We start from the raw sequence: 22,592 nt of genomic DNA, 5'->3' as shown, positions 1-22,592 counted from the left end.
AACAGAGCGAGGATCAAGTTTGGCTGGACGGTGAGGGTAAGTGGAGGCAAAACAGAGACAACCAAAAACACGAAGGTGAGAGTAGGTTGGTGGTTTGTTAAAAAGAACTTCAAAAGGAGTGCGGCCGTGAAGTACTGGCGTGGGTGTTCGATTAATGAGATATGTAGCAGTGAGGATTGCATCACCCCAAAAATGCTTGGGTAGATGGGCTTGAAAAAGGAGAGCTCAGGCAACATTGAGGAGGTGTCGATGTTTACGTTCAACGACTCCATTTTGTTGTGGAGTAGAGACACAACTGGTTTGATGGAGGATACCCTTGTCAGGAAAAAATTGGGGCATGGAAAACTCAGGGCCATTGTCACTGCGAACGATTTTTACTCGAGATGAAAATTGCGTTGCAACAAAATTAACGAATGTAATGAGAGAATCACGGGCATCGGATTTTCGATGTAATAAATAGACCCATGTGCATCGCGAAAAATCATCAACAATGGTAAGAAAATACTTTGACCCAGTGAGTGTGGGTGTATGGTAACCCCCCCATATATCAACATGAATTAATTCAAAAACTGCATTTGTATTGATAGAACTCAAACTAAAAGGTTTGCGAGTCTGTTTAGCAAGGGGACAAATTGAACAACTATCAACGGAACAAAATGGAATAGTCTTGGTAAGTAAAGACAGAGCTTGCAAACTTTTATTGGAAGGATGACCAAGACGTTGATGCCAAAGATCAGGATTGGTGGAGACGGCTGCCGAAACAGAGAAGCACCCAGATGTCTTCGTGATATCCAAGTAGTAGAGGCCTTCTCGCTCAACGCCCGTCCCAATCGTCTTCCCCGAGTGTCGGTCCTGAATGAAACAAAGATGATTAGTGAAGGTAGCATTACAGGAGGAAGTCTTGGTAAGATTTGCGACAGATATTAAATTTAAGCGAAAAGAGGGAACACAAAGCACATTATATAGGATAAAATTTTCAGAGAACCGTATTGTGCCTATGTGGGTGACACGAGCAAGAGCTTGGTTTGGCAAATGTACATGACGATGGGAAATGGGAGTGCTGGAGTGCATAAACCGGGTTGAGCATACCATGTGATCGGTTGCTCCTGTATCAAAGATCCAATCAGTTTCGGAACTAAAAACATTGACACATGGCGCAGTACCTGAAAGGTTGCTTATTGTTGAGGCTGAGCTCACTTGATTTGCCATGGAAGTTGTCTTGGTCTGATCAATGAGAGCAAGTAAATTATGATATTGATCTGCAGTGAGGTGGTAAGATGGAGATTCTGATGTAGAATTGTCAGGCTTGTATTCAGCATAATGGGCTTTGGAAGAAAAACCCGAGTTCCCCTTTTTGTCTCCATGGAAGTTGGCTCGCTTTAATTTACGGCATGCATCAACAGTATGGCCTTTAAAACCACAATAGTCACACTTTAGATGTGCTCGGCAGCTATCAGTAGTGTGTCCCGTGATATTGCATCGGTCACATTTGAGATGGGCGTTCCTTGGGGCATATGATCTGTTAGAATGGGATGTTCCATTCTTGACAGCGAAGGCCACAGATTCTGGTGTCCTGCCCACAACCTGCGAAGAAACAGCCCGTTGTTTTTCATCCTGAGTAATGAGAGAGAATACCTTGTTGACCGACGGTAGAGGATCCATAAGTAGAATTTATCCGCGAGCCGGGGCATAAACTTCATTAAGTCCCATGAGGAACTTTATGGTGCGCTGCGTTTGTTGATATTGGAATAGCGCCTTTGCTGTGTCACCAGTGCAAGGTGGAAGAGGGCTTAATGCATCTCGCTTATCCCATAGAGTTTTTAGCTTGGTGTAGTATTCACCAATATTTGTGCCACCTTGGACACAGTCATGAATTTCTTGTTCAATATGAAAGAGATCCACACTGTTGTTTTGAGAGAATCGCTCTTGAAGCTCATTCCAAAGTGCTAAAGCGGTGTCATTGTACATGACACTTTCTGCAATGGCCGGGGAAATTGTGTTGAGAATCCATCCTTTGACGAGTAGATTACAACGAGTCCACTGTCGGACTGCTTCTGCTGTTCCAGAAAGAGGTTTTGTGATAACACCATTGACAAACCCGTCTTTGTTCTTGGTGGTGAGAGCCATGAGCATGGCATGGCTCCAGATAGGGTAATTGTTCTGAGTTAAGAGCTGTGTAACAAGGACCAATCCTGGTTGATCCGAGTGATGGAGGTACAAAGGATTGTTCGGATCATCGAACTTGTTGGCAGCGGAATTGTTGAGTGTCTCGGATTTCTCCGGTGTCTTCTCACCGTCGGTGGCCATTGAAAAATAGGATGACTGAAGAATGATGATGGTGTTTTAGGAGAAAGAGAAACCTAAAACCTCCGATACCATGTAAAGAAACGTAATTGTTGTAAAAAATAAAGTGTATTTTCATTATGATGTAAACCGATGTTATATACAAGAGTGAGATCATTCTAACTCCTAGAAATTAGCTTCCATGACATACGTTTTCCTATTCTAAGTATTACAGTCAACGTATATGATTACCATCAATCAAGGTCTGGTCACTCCCCTTTAATCTGGTGAATCTTCGTTAACTGGCAAATCTTCCTTAATAGATAAAATTGCCAGCTAGCGGTTCTGTCCCGTTGATCTAGTCATCATAATCAGCTGCTTGATTAATGGAGGAATATTAGTATAAAGTTGCCAGCTACGTTATAGGCAAGAGTCAAGCAACAACAGTAGGAGAATAATCCTTAATATCTTCTTCAAGCTAGCTAGCTACTTCTTTCAAACGATCGATCGAGGAGCTTAAAGGGTATGTTTGTATGTTTAATTGTACGTGTTGGTATCTATATATGAAAAGCAACTACGATCTTGGCCTGGTTCACTCAAGACATATCACAAACACCACCTGGTCTTTTGATTGAGCCGTGCCAATATCCAAGTTAACTCTTTCATTGCCATCTCTAGGACCAGGACCAGGACCAGGACCAGGACCGACTCAGCACTCTTTCATTACTTATTAGGCCCGTTTGGCTACTGCCAACATAAATGCTATTTTCGATATGCTTAGCCAAATGAAGTGATTATATTTGGTGCACCAATCATTGGATTCACAGACGGTGGGCCTAGCTTATTAAATTTCGTGCACCAACCAGTTTTGTCCAAACTTCAACCTCCTCGATGTTGTGACTATCTTGTTAGAGTATCCATAACAATACAATCTAACACTTTAAAATTATTCTTTCTTTCTTCCCCCACTTGAGTGACACAATTTAATTAAATGAATGAATTTCACAATATACATTCTTAATCAATTATATATACACTTCAAATAAATTCATAATAAATCTCACTCTTCTCACTCTTGATTTTCGTCATCTCTCTTTTGTCCTTATCCCATCTCTCTTCTTTTGCATCTTTTCTCTCTCTTTCTTTGTCCGGCTTAATGGCTTATCCATCCGAAAATCTATGCGTTTTCATCTTTCTTTGTCAAGGCTTATCCATCCGAAAAGGTGAAACTCCTCATGAATTCTGTATTGTGATGAGACGGAAGCTTCTGTTGTTGTTTCATGTTCTGAATCAACTTGCTTGACGGAGGAGTTTCATGGGTATATGCAGCCCCTTGGGCAACGCGGGGGAAGGAGTCCTCGACCGATGCTACCGCTGTATCCCTTGCCTCGCCGATCCCGGTACAGACTTCTTTCTGTCTAACTAAAGCGGAAATCACGTTTTTTCTTTTCATTAATAGTTGTAATTTTCAGCTCGGAGGTCTGCCCTGGGATTGAAAGTCGCGTTGGTTGCTCTGCATCTGGTGTATGCCGGCATTCTCTTTCTCTTCGATGGAGATTTGATAGAGAAGACGAAGCATGAGCCATGGTACTTGAAAACGTCTTAAATGTTACTATTTTGTTCTTTTAGTGTAATTTTAAGAGTGGGTTTCTGTTTTTGTGCCTGGAACTTACTCAAATTTAACTTCTTTTGAGCTAAAGTGGGGATCTTTCAAGGTACTGTCCGATCATTGTAATGGATTCAGCTTTAAGGGCTCTTAGAGCTACAAATGGAGTCAACTTAGGTGTTTTTGTGTAGGTTTGTGTCGCTCTTATCGTTTATTCTGTAGAACAATTAGTTAATTCTACCTGTATTAGTGGGAACTTTTCTCCGACTCTGACCACTGCGGGACCAGCACAAATTCTTTACCTATTAATGGGAACTTGTATCCATTTCTTATTAGCTAATGCGTCCCCTTCTGAATCGTGACATTGTCCCCTTCTCAGGTACACATCTTTATATTTGTCGTTGTTTGTTGATACCTTGGTTCAGTACTTTGTTACCTCTGGTTCCTCTCCAGGGTAAGTGTCCAAAACAGTCATCTTGCCTTATAATTGAATTTAGATGCTGTTCTGGGAGCTAGTCATTTGTTTCATTTTATGCTTTATTTGATGGCTTTATTCTCTGGTTCTTATGTTTTAGCTATGTCTTGGATGCGATGAGGGATATCAATGAGACCAACGTGACATTTGGAAAGACATCAGCGTCCTCAAAGTAAGCCCTAATGCTATAGCCGGAAAAAAAATAGCTCATGTTGCAGTTCTCTTAATTGAAGTAGATATATGGTTAAAGTAATCTGATTATCTTATCTATTTATTCTTCAATGTTTATGCAAAGACAACCTGCTTCAAGTAAAAATGGAAGCTTGGTTATTACTATTGACTCAGGTCAGTCAGGAAGAAATTCTCCGGGAAGCAATGCAACATATTGGACAAAGAGGGTTTTGGACACATATCCCCCTGGAACATCCGTAAGGTATCAATAGACTTTGCCACCGCCCGACAGTAAGAGAAGTATCTTTTTCAATCAATTTTCTGTTTTTGATGTAAATGCATAATATTGTATATTCTTAGGACGGCTTAGTATATTATGAGCTATTTGATGTTGATTCTCACTGTATGAACAGGTTTTCTTTCAGGATTTTACATGTTTGATGGTAAAATTATTCTCAATCTACTGAAATTTTACCATATCTTCTTGAAATTTCTGGGAAAGAATAGGTTGCTTCTTAGGTCCAAAAAAAGCGAAGGTGTGTCTTTTGAGGAAGAAAGGAAAACAGGATGATTGGGCTACACCTTATTGTTTCCTTGGATGCATTGTTGAAAAGTTCAGATCCTTTTTCTTTGAACCATGCACCACCCTATTATGTGAATAGTATATACTTTCCGCTGGAATAGTGGCAGATATAGCAAGTTGTAACCTTTAGACTTTCACATGCCTTGAACGGTTGAACCTTAGTTCTTTATTTTTCAGCTCAAGTTTTTTTGACGCTGTTCAAAGGTTTCTCAACTTGCTCACTAGTTGAGAAACACTACCTTCGCCAAATATTGACATATGTGATGTATATACTTGCAGATTTCTACCCTTTGATGCAATTAATTTGGGTTCATTGTGAGCTTTATCTTCTCAGTGTAGTAAAGAGAAAGTAACTGGGCATTATAACATTACCACAATATTTCAGTGCACTTTTCTGTTTTGGTTTTTTTGCAGAACTGTTACTTGCTCCTATTGCAATGTGGAACAGGTATTAGCATCTAAAACTTTTAGTTCTTTAAATTACTTTATCCACATGCTTCTTCTGTTCTTTCCAACCATGCTCATTCTGTAGTTAATGAATGTTCAATGTTTAAGTGGGTTGGCGTTAAAGTTGATTTTCCCATACAGCATCTTTGTTGAGTATGCTATATGAAGTCAAAGGGATGATAATTGCGGAAGAAATTACTAAAACACAATGCTTAGGGCAAAAAATCCATTGGAAAATTTAGCGACTAGCTCTAGAGATGCCAGAAAATCTATGACAGACACAATTCTTTTGAGTATTTTGAGAAAACTTAGCTATTGGCGTTGAACGTGTCTGTTATTAATTATTATACTTTTCTCGTCATGTCTTCTTAAGCTTATGATAGGAGCATTTAGTAGAGTTACCTGATCACTTGGAATCGCTAAGAGGATTATGTAAATGCTGTTGCTGGTATCTACTCTCAACGTGACTTCTAGTAATGATGTATACATACTTGGGTACACTTGCAGCCTGCGCGAGCAAAGCATTGTCATGACTGTGATAGATGTGTTCTTCAGTTTGATCATCATTGTGTATGGCTTGGGACATGCATTGGCTGGGGTAATCATTGCAAATTCTGGTAAGTCAAGGTCTTCCAATTTATGTTCTCTCAATGAGTTGCCTTTGTTCTAAAGTTATTTCTGACTGTGCTTTTGATTGTTTTTTAATGGTTATTCTCTATTTTGTGTGAGAATCATGATTGAGTACAAACGTTTAACCTCCATCAAAGGATAAAATGTTGATCGTTTTGATTGGTTTCCTAAACCTTAACTTTAACCATGTTCTCTGTGTATGTATTGATTGTCAGATACACCAACATGCTGTACATAAATTCATAGTTTTAAATGGCTTGTCTTCTGATGTTAGTACTCTGGCTCCATATGTGCTGTTGTTATTCTATACTTGAATTTTGTAATACATCATTCAATATGTCATCATTATCATCATCATTTCTAAGCCTTATTCCCATTTGTTTGGGGTTGGCTACAAAAATTTCAGTTTAGTGTAGGGTGACACTCTTTGCTACCTTGTCAATGTCATTCTGTATCACTTTTGATCCATGTTTTTTTCGTCTAACTATTTGTGATTGGAAATATTGCATGAATTAGATTTACCTCGTTCCTGTCAATCCTGTGTTAACTTGCTTGGTTGTAGAATCAATGCATTAAACATTGGTATGGTCATGTCATCATGGGCACTTTTTGGGTACAGTATTGCGGAACCTAGTTTGAAACATAATCTTTTCTTTCCAAGACCCTATTATTTGCTAACTTGTTTAGTTTCAATTCACAGTAAGTATCTTTGCTTGAATATATCTTTGTTTGAATTTTGTTGTTTTCTATATCGTAATATGTTATTCAGGTGGTACATATGTGAAGAGACGGCATTATGTCTCTGGACGGGCATCTTGTACATCACATACCTGAAGACTAGCATTGCAAGGGCTTGGTATGGTATCTTTTGGAGTGCGAGTGTCCCTTTTCTTTATTTCGGAAGTATATTTTCTTGCTTTTGTACCTCTGGGGTCAGATTTCTGGGTTGGTTATTTTTTAGTCAGCTTTTGATTCTCTAATAGTTCGTATCAACTAAATTGATTTTTATTATTTTAAAAGAACTTGACCTGAAGTTGGTTCCTGTAATCATGTTTCCTCTTTAGGTGGAAGGATGCAATCATGATATTGTTATTGATCGCGTTGGCAATTTGCTTGATCTTTCTGCTCCTGCTGCTGCTTTTCCATAGGTAACTGTTATTGAAGAAAATATAGGTGCTTATGTAATATATAACTTCTTCAATTATATATCGTTGCTCAAGCAGGGCTATGAACGCGAGAAAACTTTTTGTAGTTTACTTTCACATTCTCGTCCTTTGCACTGCATGCCCATGCCCCCCCCTCCCGCCCCAACAGCCCTTGCCCTCTCCCTTTGTTTTTTTTCTCCCCCCAGTGATACAAACATCTCTCTCTAAAGGCAAACAACACATGTACAAGGCTCCTACAATAGGCGGGGATGGGATGTGCAAGTTGTACGCAACCTTACTCCACATAATATGTGGAGGGACTATTTACAGTTGAAATGATCTCTAGGTTGCACCCCTGCAACTTTGGGCCACATGTTTGCCTATAAAAGGTAAACAACACCCATGCACAAGGTTTTCACTTTTCACAGTGAGTGGGGTTGGAAATAGGCAAGATATACGCAGACCATGAATGGAGACTGTTAAGTGTGTTGAAAAGGGTGAGGGGTAAATAGGAGACCATGGGAAGCCATTTGATTTCTTTAATATGTAATGCGTCTTTGATCATTTGACTTATAGGATCATTCTTTTAATGCAGCTATCTTGTTTTGTCAAACCAGACTACATATGAACTTGTGAGGCGTAGACGCATCCCATATCTAAGGTTTGTTGATGCCTTTCGCTCTGTCTTTCTTCGTAGAATCATAATATCACATCATTACGAATGTACTGAACTGTTGACAAGGTTCTTCAAGAAAAGTAAAACATGAAATCATGGTGATATCTCTTCCGTTGAATCAGCTCGGAAGTCGGATGCTGTGATAATGTTTTCAAATTATTTGGCTGACGTTAATTGGTAGTTGGGAAATAGTAAGTTGTTCACCGTCTGTTGTTGTTCTGCAGGAGAATTCCTGAACGAGTGTACCCTTTCAGTAAAGGAATTTGCAGAAACCTATACAATTTTTGTTGTGTTCCAAACAGCACATACAGTTTGGAATTGTTGCCCACCGCTCTGGAGCTCGAGGAGAAGTCTAGACCATACACATGTTCACATTTGTTATCCTGTCGTTGCTGCTGATATCTTGCCATTTGATTTCAGTTTTTCTCCATTCACTTTCATCCTTTGGTTTATCTATCATATGCAGAGTTGCCAAATGATGTCAATCTTTTCCTCACAATCTGGTTCATAAAACTCGATATCCCATTGCATGTTCTTAAGACAATTAAGGGCTTACTGGGTGATTTGCATTGGTCCAAGTCCATGGTATTGTTTAACAGGAAAGCACATTGATATTGAAGGGATATACAGTAAAATTCCAACGTTGAGTTCTCTAAGCAAACAATAACCCCATGCATATGGACCATCCGATGGATCAAAGCTTAGCAGGTGGGTATAAAAGTATTGTTTTTAGTGGAAATCGAATTTAAAAAACTCAAGATTTTTCGAGTTCATTTGATTTAACCTAAGAGATTCGCAATTATATATCACAAAATGAATTGATGGATCAATTTTGCTAGCATGCATTAAATCTCTCTTAACAATTTGTGATACCTCAATTAACATGCATGTATATATGCATAGGGATACATCTAGATATCATGCAAAACAAAAGCATTTCCTAATAGGACCTTTTGGTGAATTACTTTGTTGCTTCCTTCCTGATGTGGCTTTTGCGGCCGCGGCCGCTGCATTGGTTTTCTTCTGATCACCGGCCTTGCTGAATATCACCGTATACCCTTCCGCGGAGGCCGGGTCATTCACGTCCCATTCACCGAATTTCGGCAATGCCCGAGCGTTGTTGCTTTCTGATGCCATGATTAATTGGTCGACGATCAACCCTAGCTAGCTAAGCAAAAATGTCTCCAATGAAAGAAGAAAATTTAATTTGTAAGGAATGATTTTTTTTGTTTGATGAAAATGAGAGAGATTAGTGAATCCTTTTTAAAGGCATAAAGAAATGCAGCAATTTTAGTTCTTCCCACGGAGTGTACTCGTTTCCAACGCATAAGACAACCATTTTTTGAGAATCTGCACAATTTAAGGCACTATTCTTGGCGTGATAAGGCTGTATCAATTCCAATCGCTTGAGACATGCACGGTGTGTGTATATGTAGGGGCAGAGCGAGGAATTGATGATGGGGTGGGTTGACGCATCTTGATTTGTCCGAAAAAATTTAGTAGGGGTTCGGGAGTAATGCCCATGAAATTTTTTTTAATGGCTATCTTACAATAATATAACCTATTGAAATGATATTATCGATAAACATTCATCTTAATGTTCGGTGTCATAAAGTAACTCCAAAAGGTTAACACAAAAAAATATATATTAAAATTGATGAAAATTTATCAAAAATCACGTAAGATATAACTAGAACACGTTAATTTTGTTATTTACTAGAAATAACAATAGAATAGAATGAAAGTTACTATTGTTATGTATTGTTCATTACTAATATGCAATCAGGTCTTTTAAATATACAAACATATATATACAGTTACTAAAAAATACGCATAAAAATATATATACACATAAAAGATATATACATATACATATATATATATAGTGTAATATGGGGGTGGTGGGGTGTAGCCCCCTCCCTCCGCCCCTGTATGTCTATATATATGACATGAGACTCTCGTTCTGTAATGGAATGTCTATTTTCGGAATGATAACGAAAGGCTCTATCAATCCCAATCAATTATGGATCATGGTGTGTACATAAGAATTCTGCTAGGCATATTTAAAGTGCAAATTTAAAATGTGAATCACTTTTTAAGGATGTGGATGAATTAAATGACATCATTTAACAGATGAGATCCACTATTTTGGGTCCCACATGTTCAAAATCAATCGTGAAGTCATAAGTTTGCATTTTAAATTCGTACTGTAAATGCGTATACGGGAAGTTATATGAATTTTTCCATGCTGACTTAAGGGACACAAGACTCTTGTTATGCAATAGAGTTTCCCCCTTCTTATGGGTTAAAACTTAAAACGCGTGAGAGACAAAGTCGTGGCTGAAATTTATGTTATAGCTTCCAGAACGTACAGCTAATGGTTAAAATAAAATGCTGAAATGGAGTGCCGTGCATCTCTCTCTCTGTATGTGATCACATTTCACGAACTTTTTTTCTTTTTATATAATGGTCTGACTCAGATTTTCATTTATATAAAAAACATATATATGATTTAACGCATATATATCTATATAAAAAAAGACTCATTTACATTCCATTAAGATCGTTGAAGATTGTGGTTATCTAGGTAGCTAAGCAATGGAAGGCATGCTTGTTTGTCCTGGAAACTATGCGCCTTTGACTCCAATTAGCTTTCTAGAGCAGGCAGCCATTGTTCATGGGGATAAGACATCCATTATCTATGGAGCTACAAGGTTTTCTTGGAGACAAACTTATGATAGATGTCTGAAGCTCGCTTCTGCTTTGGTCAACTTGAAGATTTCTCCTGGTGATATTGTAAGTGCCTTTTTCATTCCTGATCACATGTATACACACACACACACATAATATATATATATATATATATATATTTACACATGTACAGATCATGCTATAGTTCATCGAGATGTGCACAAATCACTTGTTTTTAATCATGTTCGATACTCTTATTGCATCACAACTTTGTTGCTTTCCTTGTATGTTTTGCTTTACATCTCTATTGTAAATCTACACTTCATACATCTCAATAATATTATCTACTTTGAATTGTCCGATTCTCATAAATATATCGGATTTGTGCGGCTTTGTTCCTCCTTAGTGCAACTATTATATTGCTGAAACCCAACTCACTTGATCAAAGCCCAACTACTATGGATCAAAACCTAACTCATCTGGATTAGAAAAATGCATTGTTGCATGTAAGAGATATTATATAATTATCTACCACTCGGTTGGGTAAGTCCCAGCCGATGTGAGACGTTTTGAGTCAAGGGTAAGTAATATTGCATTATTCATATTGAATAAAATTTTTTCTCAATTATTGAATAAATTTTGATGTAGGAAACTAGAGCTATTATATATATATATATCTTGTAATGAGAATGCAACGACTTTCCAACGTCAACTGTTTAGGTCAATCTGCATTTAACTGACGATTCTAGAAAATTTTGGAGTCTTTCATTGACTTTTTTTAAAAAAAGAAATTTTAATACAAACAAATAATGAAAATGTTAGAGGATGTTAGTGTTTTTTTGTCCCCGTTATCTCAAGTGTTGAGATTGACGCACATAATACATATGAAATCGTGAACTCCACGTATCTATATGAAATCGTATACATTAATCTCACCATTTGCGATAATTGGGAAAAAAGCCTGGAATCCGTAAGATTGTTAAAACAAGTAATGATATTATTTTTGAATGAAATAGAAGCAAATGGGCCATTGAGGGCATTTTCTCGGAGGCCCATTCTTCTCCTGCAAAGGAAGTTATCACAATACGTAGGCTGACAAAACAGCCCAATGGGCCGCCTTCAACATTTTGTATGGAGGCACTCGCGCTTCTTTCTTCTTCAACCTGCGTTTGTTGGTTGGACAATGGTCACTGCTCTGGTCTGTGTTGCCATAAATTGTTAAGAAGAAAGAAAGAGAGGAAAGAATATAAACATTCTTTAATCAAGCCGTTCCATAGCCACCTGATGTGGACAAAAGATATAATTTTGATTTTGTTTACTTTGTTTTTTGGTATCTTATTCTTATGTTAGGTTGCAGCTTTGGCACCAAATATTCCAGCACTCTATGAACTCCATTTTGGTGTACCAATGGCAGGGGCAGTTCTTTCTGCACTCAATGTCAGGTTGGATGCAGCCATGTTGGCATCGAAACTACAAGAATTGGAGGCCAAGATAATATTTGCAGACCATCTGTTTGTTGAATTAGCCCAGAGAGCACTAGACACACTCTCTTATAAAAATCTCAACCTACCCCTCCTTGTGTTGATCCCAGAGTGTCCCTCATTAGATGAATTACACAAACCCAACGATGGTACTCTGGAATATGATGGTGTTCTTGAAATGGGAAGAGTTGATGACTTTGAGATAGTAAGGCCAGGCAATGAATGCGATCCAGTTTCAGTGAATTTTACTTCAGGCTCTACTGGGGTTCCGAAAGGAGTTATTTATAGTCACAGAGCTGCATATCTGAACTCATTGGCTCAGATATCTCGCTTCGACATGGGAGAGTCTCCAGTGTTTCTTTGGGCAGTGGACATGTTTAGGTGCAATGGGTGGTGCTTCCCTTGGACTATGGCTGCTCTTGGTGGCACCAATATCTGCCTTAATAATGTCTCTGGAAAGTCCATATTTAATGCTTTGGCTATTCACAGGGTGACTCACATTTGTGGTGCACCGTCTATTTTGATCAAAATTGCTGATTTTGCACAAGAAGTTAGTCATCCATCAAGGCCACTTCCATGGAAGGTTCATGTCATTGTAGCCGGTGCATTGCCAACAACTCAGGTTCTGATGAAGGTTGAAAAAATGGGATTCTATCTTAGCCATGGCTATGGCATGACTGAGGCCCTTGGTCCTGTAATAGTTAGACCATTGAAAACCAGTTCTCAACATGAAAAGATTAGACCTCAAGATCCCATCAACAACCACCTTCTGGTTGATGTCAAAGATCCTGAAACAACGAAAAGTGTGCCCCAGGATGGCAAAACCATTGGTGAAGTCATGTTTAAGGGCAATCTTTTGATGTCAGGGTACTTTAAAAACCCAAAAGCAACCCATGAAGCATTCAGGGGTGGATGGTACCACACAGGGGATCTTGCAGTGAGGCAACCAAATGGTCACATTCAAATGAAGGATAGAGCAAAAGACATGATCAATTTTGGGGGAGAACCCATAAGCACACTAGAGATTGAAGCTGTGTTGAATATGAATCCAAAGGTTTTGGAGTCTGCTGTGGTTGGAAAGAGGTTGGAAAATGATCATTTAAAGGAAACGCCTTGTGCTTTTGTGCAACTTAAAGAAGGGTTTAACGCAAGTGCTGAAGAGATTGTTGAGTTCTGCAGGGACCATTTGCCAAATTTTATGGTTCCATATACTGTAATTTTTGGAGAACTACCAGTAAATTCAACTGGAAAGGTACAAAAGTTTGTTCTTAAGAAGGCGGCCAATGTCATACATAGTTGTTGAATGTTTGTTGTTTTTGACTGAAAATGAATTTCAATTATAAAATGGTTTCTCTTCTGTTGATGTCTTGTTCCATTATTATGCTGAAAGGTCCCATCTTGTAGATCTAATTTTCATATATCAATTTTTATAAATGAAAAGCACATTACATCATATAATTTTCTTTTTGTTAAAAACAAACTACTTTAGCACAAGTGGGTATGTCTTCTTCTAGAATTTCCATAATATTTGTATTAGCTGCCTGTTTGGCAGGGCGGCTCCACAAGCGGAGCCGCAAATTGCGGCTCCGCCATGCCAAACGGGCGAAAAGCGCCAGCGGATCCGCTGGCTTAACTGTAGCTTTTTGACGTGGGTCCCACGCCAAAAAGCTGCAGTCTTTTTTAAAATTTTTAATGTGTGGGTCCTACACTTTTTAGATAAAAGTATTACTATTTTATTAATGGGACCCACTTAATTGTGTTTAAAGGTTTAAATAAAACTATTTTTAAATAAATTAATTATATCTATGCATTTATAATTATTATAACAGTAAATTTAATATTAAAATAAAATTAATTTAATTTAAAAAATACAAATAAAATATTTATATTTAAGACTTTTAATTTTATAGGTGTTTAATTTTAATACATAATGATAAATTAAAAAATACAATAAATGTAAGAAAATTAATTGATTACTTAAACATAAATTAAAAAATACAATAAATGTAAGAAAATTAAGTTGATTAATTAAAAATTATTTCAAATTAATTTTGAATATAAATTATATTTGATTAATTAAATTAATACTTAAAATTAATTTTAATAAGAATTATATTTATTAGATTACTTTTAATATAAATATAAAAAACTAATATTATAATACTTTATTTCAACAGTTTTTCCGCTAGCGTCAGTTTTTATTTCACCAAACACCTCACTGTGACACCTCACAACATATTTCAAAGCTTTAATCCGTTGTGCCAAACGGAGCCTAGGTCTACCATTGTTGCACCAGCACCAACATTAATGGCTTGACACCTCTTTCCAATAATGTGGGAGCAAATCAGGTTCTCAAGGTGGAGTACAGGTGCCACCCTTCACCGCAATATAGAAATTAAATAGCTTGGATCCCAATGTTACAAATTGTTGAGGGAGTAAACTATTTTGTCCATCGTTTTTTCTTTATCTTATTAAAAAGAGAGTACAATCATGGAGGCATGAGGTTTCACAAGGTTTGTGATCTTTTTAACACTTAAGAAATACTGCCCAGTGCCTTTGCTTTCTCTCTTAGAATAAACTTCTGCACTTTCCCAGTTGCTGTTCTTGGCAAATCCTGGAAAATGACAGTCTTGGGAGCCATATAATGTGGCAAGCGATCCCGGCAATAGTTGATTAGTTCTTGACCATCAACATCAAATCCTTCTTTCAACTTCACAAATGCACATGGTGTTTGTCCCCAATGATCATCCGGGCGGCCGACTACTGCAACCTCAAGAACTGCTGGATGACTATACACAACTGTTTCTACTTCAACAGTGCTTACATTCTCTCCCCCGGAAATTACAATGTCTTTCAACCGGTCCTTCATCTCAATATACCCGTCCGGATGCTTCACCGCAAGATCTCCACTTCGAAACCAGCCTCCTCTGAATGCTTCTGCTGTTGCTTTCATATCTTTTAAGTATCCATCCATTACAGTGTTTCCCCTGAACATAATCTCCCCTAATGCCTTACCATCAGCAGGTACACTTTCCATGGTTTTCGGATCTTTTACATCAACATCTTCCAAACCAAGATGGTGCATCCCCTGTCTGGCTTTCAACTTTGCTCTTTCCTCTAAAGGAAGAGAATCCCATTCAGGTTGCCAAACACAAGATGTTCCAGGACCGTAAGTTTCTGTAAGGCCATACAACTGAGAGACACCAAACCCCAATTCTTCCATCTCGTGAAGGATTTTTGGTGGTGGTGGTGCACCCCCAGTCATGACTTGGACCTTGTGAGGAAGAGGGCGCCTGTCGCTGATTGAGGAATTCACAATCATGCTCAAGACCGTTGGAGCTCCTCCCATGTGAGTCACATTGTGCTCCGATATACTGTCAAAAATCCCCTTTGCAGAGACTTTTCTAAGGCATATGTTAGTTCCACCCATCGCAGCAACTCCCCAAATTAGGCACCAGCCATTGCAGTGAAACATAGGCACAGTCCATAAATACACAGGCATCGATCTCATTTCATGAAGAAAGACAGTTGAGAGGGAGTTCAGATAAGCACCTCTGTAACAATACACTACTCCTTTAGGCCGTGATGTGGTCCCCGAGGTATAATTTACACTTATAGGATCGAATTCACTCTCAGGTCGTCTAATCGTGAATCCATTATCTCCACTTGCCAATAAACTCTCATATTCATAGCTGTTTGATGTAAAAATGCTGGAAGTATTCAAATCATCATGTTCTGAAATTAAGACTAAAATGGGTGGTTTTGCACCTGTGTTTTCGAGGAGATCAAGTGCCTGTCGAGCAGTTTTAATTAACTGGTAGTCCACAAAGATGATTTTGGCCTCAGAATGTTTGAGTAGGACTGAAACCATGGCAGAATCATGGCGTGAATTGAGCGTACAAAGAACTCCTCCTGCCATTGGAACTGCAAAATGTAGCTCATAAATTGCTGGGACATTAGGAGCCAGAGTTGCAACCTGCTTAACACGAATGTTTAAGAAATTAAAAACATGAAACTGAAAAAAAAAAAATACTCCAAAAACGAAACCGAAAGAAAAATAAGCAAAAGATATTAGTTCCGGAAGCAGATTCTAGAAGATAATGATAGACATAAATGGCACCTACTCCGGATAATTTTGGTTCGGCACCTATCAAGACCAAAACGCAAAAACTACTGGAGATGTACTCTGTCTCATCCTCTTTAACCAGGTAATGGAAGGGTTGAGGATCAGTATTGGAGAAAGAAGTTGGGAAATTACATAAAGAAGCTTTAAGAGCCAATTAAATGGCATATATCTTATCCGGGAATAGAAGAAGGGCTTGACATTGCAAGACTAGACTTCTCCAAGAAAATGATTACCTATCTTGGATCTACTCAGCTATGCTCTTGGACTTATTTCCTTTATGTTTACCTTTTTTCTTATTCTTTTTTTATTGTAGGTGTTCTCATGTGTGTTTGTTTTTCTTGGGCATATAGTCTCCATATGCCCTTGCTCTGCATCTTCTTCTAATTAATAACATCATACTCTTCATCAAAAAAAAAAAAAAAAAACTGGATTGCAGAAGAAAAACAAGCTAGCAACAGTGAGTGTTGAATCTTTTGATCAAAACCAATAACGAAGACATGGACAAAAATGGAAAATGAGAAACTAACCACATCTCCACGAGAAATTCCAAGCTGGGTCAAAGAAGAAGCAAGCTTGAGGCACCTTTCATGGGTCTCACTCCACGTATACCGGACAGAGCCATACACAACCGAAGTCCTGTCTCTGTAAACCTTGGCCGATCTCTCCAAGAACCCGATAGGAGACAACGGAGCGTAGTTAGCTGAGCAACGGACCAGACCCTCCATGGGTTTCCATGATTCCGGCCCCTCATGCAGATTCCCAAGAAAGTGAGAGAATCTGCGAGAAAATCGAGACAAGAAGTAGAAGTGGAAGCGATTGAAATTAGCCTTCAGATGATGATGGACTTTCATACTGGACAACTTGAGGCGTCAACCGAAAAATATGTGGATAACTGGATATGGATGAACATTATTATTTGCACCCTTTTTTATTAAATAAATCCTATTAATCCTCATTAACTCTTTAAAAACCCATCACAATGAGATGAGATATATTTAAAAAAAATGAGATACAAATAATATTTATAAAGTTGTTGCTATCAATAGATGCAACCGAAGATGCCTAGCTTTAAGAAAATAAATGATTTGACATCTTTTTTAAGAAATGAAACAAACATCCTGTAAACTCACCCAAAGTTCAAAACGGTCAGTAATGTCCAGAATCATCAGGAAAACAACAATAATGCCTTGTCCTTCAAAATTCTCTTTAATGTCAATGCCTTGACTAAAATGACATAAAACAATACTCTCAAACCATTTCAACTAAAAAACTAATGTTAACGGGATCCAATCCAATATAGGGTTTACTTGAAACGAAATGGATGCTTTCCCGCACAGAGAGAGATGAAAGTTTGAACAATGGCGTAGGTGAAAATATGAAGTAAAGAATATGGGAAGACAATACTTCCAGCCGGATCAACAAACTTCTCTAAAAGCAAAAATGGCTTAATACAAGTCTTTCTGGTCACTCTAAGGCGGCAATCACAGCATCAACAACCTCCTGGGTCGTACTTATTCCTCCAAGGTCTTTCGTCATATACTTTCCCTCTGAAATTACCCGTTTGACAGCAGTTTCTAAGCGATCTGCAAAAGAGGGAAACTGGAGATGTCTCAGCATCATGGCGGACGAGAGAAAAAGTGCAACTGGGTTTGCCTTCTTTTGCACCAATATTTTCTCATTGCCAACATTCCCTGATGAAGCGCCTTGCTCAAACACAGCATGATCGGCCCCCACATTCCCTGTGGCAACAATGACAAAGTAAATCTCAAGTACTATTTTGATCATATTCAAACGACCATGCACATGTGCAAGATGGACCATGGACCATGTTCTTAACAGAATAAAAACAAAAGTTCATAAGACAATGCAGTTCTCTGCAAATGATGATGCAATATTTACTACTACCCATCATTTATTAGCTCTCTAAATTCGATAGGAATGATACAGCCTTCACATTTGATTTGTAGCAAGTTGTCGTGTAAATTATAATAGATATATATTTTTGAATGGAGCATTACATATATATTAGCTCTCTAAATTCAAAACATGAGATAAAGAAAACCATCTTACAGAAACAGTTGGCCTTAAAATTAAGGTTGCTCTATTATAAAGAAAACCACCTTAAATAGAAAATTTATTTAACCCTTTGATTGAGTTAGCTATACAGTTTTACCTACTTCCTCTGCAAACTTTTCGTCCGAAACTATTGGATAGGTGTGTTACACAACATCATTTTTTAATGGCATAGTCAAGACAACAATAAGAAGATAAACATCAAGCTAAAGTACCTCCTGGCATGACTCCTGTGCCACCAGCTATACCTGCAGCTGTATTTGCAACTAGATTTCCATAGAGATTGGGTGTGACCTGAAAAATTCAGGACCATCTGAATCAGTCCAGCGGCACTATTTTTTTTCTTTTTCTTATTACTAAGCAAAAATAATGAAAAATGATACATGAACAAGAAAAATTAGAAACACATGGTTCAACGTGCACCAAATCAAAACATATAGTAACTCCTAAGGTATATTGACAAAGACAGCTTAATTGGCAGTCTAATCTATGAACATTTTTCTAGTCCTCTAGGATTTCCTTGACAGCTAAGACAATACTTTACAATAAAACAGTGCTCAATGCACTAGTTCTGAATAATGATATTTGAAAATTTCCACTACCACACACATTAAGTTATACCATGCAATAATTTCATTAAAAAAATTCAAAAAATGGGATAGAACAGTCAAGAAAATTGAATATCAACAAAGGTAATACTGATTGCTAATTGTCATACCATGACGTCAAATTGCTCAGGTTTTGAAACAAGTTGCATGCAGCAGTTGTCCACAATAATTTCATTATACTTGATGCCTGGATATTTTGTTGCAACCTCACGACAGGATTCCAAGAACAAACCATCGGCAAGCTTCATGATATTTGCCTTGTGCACAGCAGTTACCGTCTTTCTATTGTTCAGGTAAGCATACTCAAATGCATACTTTGCAATGCGCTCTGAACAGAACTTTGTGATCACCTAACACGTATTTAGTATGAGATACAAAGATAGTAGTCATCAATTCCAAATCAGAGAGAGAGTTGTACTCACGAAATATGTGTCCCTTAGGCTTAGAGTTTCTACGGAAACATAGTACAATGAACATGAATGGTCACACAAAAGTTCATCAAAATATCTCAAAACCATTTATATCATTTTCTGCTTCATATAAGCCACATATTCCACCTAGAATGTAACATAAGCAGGACACTGTAACAGGGTCCAATGTAGGATTGTTGTCCTAAATGCAAAATAAGTAAGAAAAGGTGTAAAGGAGTTTCTCTCATTCAAAACAAAAGACCTAAAGTGCTCTTTTACTAACTTTGTTGCCACCATATCAATGCATACTGGTACGGGTCCAGCATGAAAAAAATCCTCAGATAGATATTAACAAAAGGTCGAACTTAACTCTTACAATGACTAATTCTTATCCGGATCACCCACACTACATGATAGGAATCTGCAGCAGGACGGACCATGATTCACAGGACACTACATGTTGGCATATCAAATATAACACATAAGTATTCTATGAGGGTTCAGGCTCCCAGAAACATCTATACACAGAAGTAGATACATACATACACAGATACATGATGCATATATATGAGAAATTTTCATCATGGACCAACAACTCCCGAAGTGAAATGCATCATTGCACCCTAATTTACATATGCATGTATGCAAAAATACAACCAAGACATCCAGGTATAAACCTGCATACATACGACTGTACTATACACATATATTTGTTGAGTTTTACACTTTTAATGTAGTAACAAAACAATCTCACAACCACAAAAAGCTGAACATCAACAAGACGAATTCATAAGCAATTAAGCCGCAAATATTAACCACTTGATCAATTCAATTGCAAGAAGAAAATAACGACACAAACACAAAAACAAAGAAACAATCAAAATTGAGAGTTGAATTAGTACCTTAAGGCTCTCAACGACACCAGGAACCACCTCGTGCTCAAGCCCGGCGTACTCTCCCTCGGTGTTCTCCCTAATCACCACAATATCCACATTTTCGTGCCTCGTTGGCAATCCAGGCAAGTTGAAGCAATTCACGAGCGACGCGTATAGGTCAAGTTCCTTCCTCAGCTGCACGTTCAACGAACTCACACCACCTCCCATGGGCGTGGCCAACCCTCCCTTCAAGCACACTTTGTTCTTCTGTATGGACTCGATCACCTCCGGCGGAACACGTTTCATGTCTCCGTGCACCTCATACCTCTCAAAGTACACCGGCGCGTGCATGGCCTCCATCACCTGCTCCACCGCCCCTGTGACCAGTGGCCCTATCCCATCCCCCGGGATCAAGGTCACCGCCCTCGGCGCTCCGTCCCCAGGTCGGGGCATATAGGTCACGGATCGTATCGGATGGTTCAATCCGGAGGCGGCGGAGTGCGGCGTGGAAGATCTCGCGATTAGGTTCTTGAGAATCGGTACGGATCGACGAGCCATCGGGTTTCTCAATACGACGGGTCGAATTTATGGATTAGCGGATGACTTGCGGATAATTGTCTGGAAGTAAATGATTATTAAGCGATCCGAGAAGCCGTGAAAGAGCAAGGAGAAGAGAAGACAGCAAAGAGTCGAGAAGCAGAAGACTGAAAAAAAAAAAATAAGAATAAGAATAAGAATAAAAACGTAATCAAGTGCAGCCAATACTATATTGAAGCGTTATCATGTGGAGGCGCGAATAACACGTGGTGAGTCTTCATTGGGTAGAAAGAAAGTCAAGATATTATCTTAATTAGTTTAGGGTTACAAAATGTCTAGTCAATTGGGCTATTTCCTTTCAACTTGGTCTTGGACTTTATTGGGCTTCTTGAACTTCATTGGACTTCATATTCTATTGTGGGTCTTTTAACAATAGCCCAATATGTATGAATATTTAAGTGAAACTTTATTAGAATTATATTGTTATTTTACTAGGTCTTTTTTTTTTTGACCATGATTCTACTTGTTTCATTGTCTTTTTACAGCAGACCATATATATATATATATATATACCCTTGTACAAAACTATTTGTTACTAAGTTGAATGAATAAATTCAAACTTTCTTGATGATGCTCCTTTTACTCTATAATTTTATAATGTTGTAACTAATCCTAAAAAAAAAATTTCGGGGGCGCTACCCCGGACCCCCATCAATTTTTAACTGTCCCCCCTAACATCCATTCCTGGTTCCACCCTTGCTTGTTGATCATATGCATCTCGTGCGGTAAACAGCTACTCCAACTCATATTCTAAGTTAGAGTTGAAAGCAATTAATTCCCTCAAAATCTAATAATTAGGACTTGGGTAATCCATGGGAAAGTTTGTGAATAAGGTTTTTGTGTAAAATGATGATTTGGTATAAAAGCATGAATGAGATGATACACATATTTATAGAATTAATGGTAGATGAAATAAAATATAAGGGTGAATAAAATATATGGGTAAATAAAATGAAAACTCATTTTGCATTTCCATTGTTGGAGTGGGCTAATCAAAATATGTATGTGGATATGCATAGCACCATTCAAGTATGCATAGAACAATTATCCATACCCATTTTTATACCCCTTGTCAGAGTTGCCTTAGGATTGTACTCGAACTGAATAATTATAAGTTCGAGCTCGATAGATAATGAATTCGTACATTTAATGGCTCGTTTGGTTCGCCTATTTAGAAATATGAATGGAAAGAGAATTTCAGGAAAGTTCCTTATTGATATTTAGATCACACGCTTATATTACTTTTTTGACATTATTGATTCCTTTGAACATGTTCGATTAGAGTAAAATTGTAATTATTTCACATTGTTTGATAGATTTAAATTAAAAAAAATACACTTTAATTTGAATATCTAATTTAAAATTTGTAAAAATAAAAATATATTTTTTATTTTTTTAAGTGATCATATTTAATCAATGAAAAATAAAATGATATAAAAATAACATATTTAAAATACATAATTGTGGGATGTGTTTTCAAAATGACATTATAGGTATTTAATTAAAAACAAGTGAGAATTCCAAGGATTTCTCCATCTTTGAGAGGAAATGAGAATTCTCCATTTGGGAAGAATCTAGCTTTCCTTTAAATCTTAAATTACATGGATTCCATAAACCAAACATAGAAATTCTTGGTACATTGAAAACTCTAATTTCTAAAAAGTTGAATTTCGCGAACCAAACGATTAACAAATTCGAGCTGGATTCTTCCATAT

General features: G+C 37.7%; 6 protein-coding genes across 9 annotated transcripts; 2 read left to right on the top strand and 4 right to left on the bottom strand.

The window, feature by feature from the left end:
• Window positions 1–781: 781 nt before the first annotated feature.
• Window positions 782–1,667, bottom strand: LOC120013773. The gene is made up of 2 exons (XM_038865704.1): window positions 1,164–1,667; window positions 782–852 (listed from the first exon to the last, which is right to left on the bottom strand). Exons 1-2 carry the CDS (start codon window positions 1,660–1,662, stop codon window positions 815–817), a joined length of 537 nt encoding a protein of 178 aa, XP_038721632.1. The 5' UTR covers window positions 1,663–1,667; the 3' UTR covers window positions 782–814.
• Window positions 1,668–1,671: 4 nt separating this feature from the next.
• LOC120012595 lies at window positions 1,672–2,307 on the bottom strand. Its single transcript, XM_038864035.1, has one exon. The coding sequence runs from the start codon at window positions 2,305–2,307 to the stop codon at window positions 1,672–1,674; it is 636 nt and encodes a 211-aa protein (XP_038719963.1).
• A 1,038-nt stretch (window positions 2,308–3,345) lies between these two features.
• On the top strand, window positions 3,346–8,657 carry LOC120013306 (protein S-acyltransferase 10-like). 3 transcript variants are annotated; one of them, XM_038865068.1, is made up of 11 exons: window positions 3,350–3,683; window positions 3,756–3,870; window positions 4,269–4,343; window positions 4,465–4,536; window positions 4,660–4,797; window positions 5,533–5,566; window positions 6,073–6,182; window positions 6,965–7,051; window positions 7,260–7,343; window positions 7,936–8,001; window positions 8,241–8,657. In XM_038865068.1, the coding sequence occupies exons 1-11, from the start codon at window positions 3,599–3,601 to the stop codon at window positions 8,413–8,415; spliced, it is 1,041 nt and encodes a 346-aa protein (XP_038720996.1). In that variant the 5' UTR covers window positions 3,350–3,598; the 3' UTR covers window positions 8,416–8,657. The 3 variants fall into 3 exon arrangements, 2 of the variants coding, with proteins under 2 accessions (XP_038720998.1, XP_038720996.1); XR_005471395.1 differs by having other exon boundaries at window positions 3,346–3,683; window positions 6,965–7,343; window positions 7,958–8,001; window positions 8,241–8,261; XM_038865070.1 differs by lacking the exon at window positions 4,269–4,343 and having other exon boundaries at window positions 3,349–3,683.
• Window positions 8,658–10,322: 1,665 nt separating this feature from the next.
• Window positions 10,323–13,533, top strand: LOC120012320 (probable acyl-activating enzyme 1, peroxisomal). Its single transcript, XM_038863682.1, has 3 exons — window positions 10,323–10,441; window positions 10,604–10,812; window positions 12,058–13,533. Exons 2-3 carry the CDS (start codon window positions 10,615–10,617, stop codon window positions 13,489–13,491), a joined length of 1,632 nt encoding a protein of 543 aa, XP_038719610.1. The 5' UTR covers window positions 10,323–10,441; window positions 10,604–10,614; the 3' UTR covers window positions 13,492–13,533.
• A 999-nt stretch (window positions 13,534–14,532) lies between these two features.
• Window positions 14,533–17,224, bottom strand: LOC120012922 (probable acyl-activating enzyme 1, peroxisomal). Its single transcript, XM_038864486.1, has 2 exons — window positions 16,842–17,224; window positions 14,533–16,164 (listed from the first exon to the last, which is right to left on the bottom strand). The coding sequence occupies exons 1-2, from the start codon at window positions 17,163–17,165 to the stop codon at window positions 14,722–14,724; spliced, it is 1,767 nt and encodes a 588-aa protein (XP_038720414.1). The 5' UTR covers window positions 17,166–17,224; the 3' UTR covers window positions 14,533–14,721.
• A 255-nt stretch (window positions 17,225–17,479) lies between these two features.
• LOC120012923 (isocitrate dehydrogenase [NAD] regulatory subunit 1, mitochondrial-like) lies at window positions 17,480–20,997 on the bottom strand. Of its 2 annotated transcripts, none has more exons than XM_038864488.1 (4): window positions 20,308–20,997; window positions 19,106–19,333; window positions 18,603–18,681; window positions 17,480–18,053 (listed from the first exon to the last, which is right to left on the bottom strand). In XM_038864488.1, exons 1-4 carry the CDS (start codon window positions 20,836–20,838, stop codon window positions 17,779–17,781), a joined length of 1,113 nt encoding a protein of 370 aa, XP_038720416.1. In that variant the 5' UTR covers window positions 20,839–20,997; the 3' UTR covers window positions 17,480–17,778. The 2 variants fall into 2 exon arrangements, with proteins under 2 accessions (XP_038720416.1, XP_038720415.1); XM_038864487.1 differs by having other exon boundaries at window positions 19,106–19,345; window positions 20,308–20,995.
• Between the last annotated feature and the right edge of the window lie 1,595 nt (window positions 20,998–22,592).

This window comes from Tripterygium wilfordii, chromosome 13 (assembly GCF_013401445.1).
Source record: "Tripterygium wilfordii isolate XIE 37 chromosome 13, ASM1340144v1, whole genome shotgun sequence".
In the NCBI taxonomy this organism is placed as follows: domain Eukaryota; kingdom Viridiplantae; phylum Streptophyta; class Magnoliopsida; order Celastrales; family Celastraceae; genus Tripterygium; species Tripterygium wilfordii.
This window is presented reverse-complemented; position numbering and strand designations above follow the sequence as displayed.

Coding starts and splice junctions, on each gene's coding strand:
- LOC120012922 (XM_038864486.1), bottom strand. CDS start 17,165: ATGAAAGTCCATCATCATCTGAAGGCTAATTTCAATCGCTTCCACTTC. Junction 16,165..16,841: donor GAATTTCTCGTGGAGATGTG/GTTAGTTTCTCA, acceptor CGTGTTAAGCAG/GTTGCAACTCTGGCTCCTAA.
- LOC120012595 (XM_038864035.1), bottom strand. CDS start 2,307: ATGGCCACCGACGGTGAGAAGACACCGGAGAAATCCGAGACACTCAAC.
- LOC120013306 (XM_038865068.1), top strand. CDS start 3,599: ATGGGTATATGCAGCCCCTTGGGCAACGCGGGGGAAGGAGTCCTCGAC. Junction 3,684..3,755: donor CCCTTGCCTCGCCGATCCCG/GTACAGACTTCT, acceptor TGTAATTTTCAG/CTCGGAGGTCTGCCCTGGGA. Junction 4,798..5,532: donor CCCCCTGGAACATCCGTAAG/GTATCAATAGAC, acceptor GTTTTTTTGCAG/AACTGTTACTTGCTCCTATT.
- LOC120012923 (XM_038864487.1), bottom strand. CDS start 20,838: ATGGCTCGTCGATCCGTACCGATTCTCAAGAACCTAATCGCGAGATCT. Junction 18,682..19,105: donor CTGAGCAATTTGACGTCATG/GTATGACAATTA, acceptor TGAATTTTTCAG/GTCACACCCAATCTCTATGG. Junction 18,054..18,602: donor CACAGGAGTCATGCCAGGAG/GTACTTTAGCTT, acceptor TTGTTGCCACAG/GGAATGTGGGGGCCGATCAT.
- LOC120013773 (XM_038865704.1), bottom strand. CDS start 1,662: ATGGATCCTCTACCGTCGGTCAACAAGGTATTCTCTCTCATTACTCAG. Junction 853..1,163: donor AACAATAAGCAACCTTTCAG/GTACTGCGCCAT, acceptor TGTTTCATTCAG/GACCGACACTCGGGGAAGAC.
- LOC120012320 (XM_038863682.1), top strand. CDS start 10,615: ATGGAAGGCATGCTTGTTTGTCCTGGAAACTATGCGCCTTTGACTCCA. Junction 10,813..12,057: donor AGATTTCTCCTGGTGATATT/GTAAGTGCCTTT, acceptor TTCTTATGTTAG/GTTGCAGCTTTGGCACCAAA.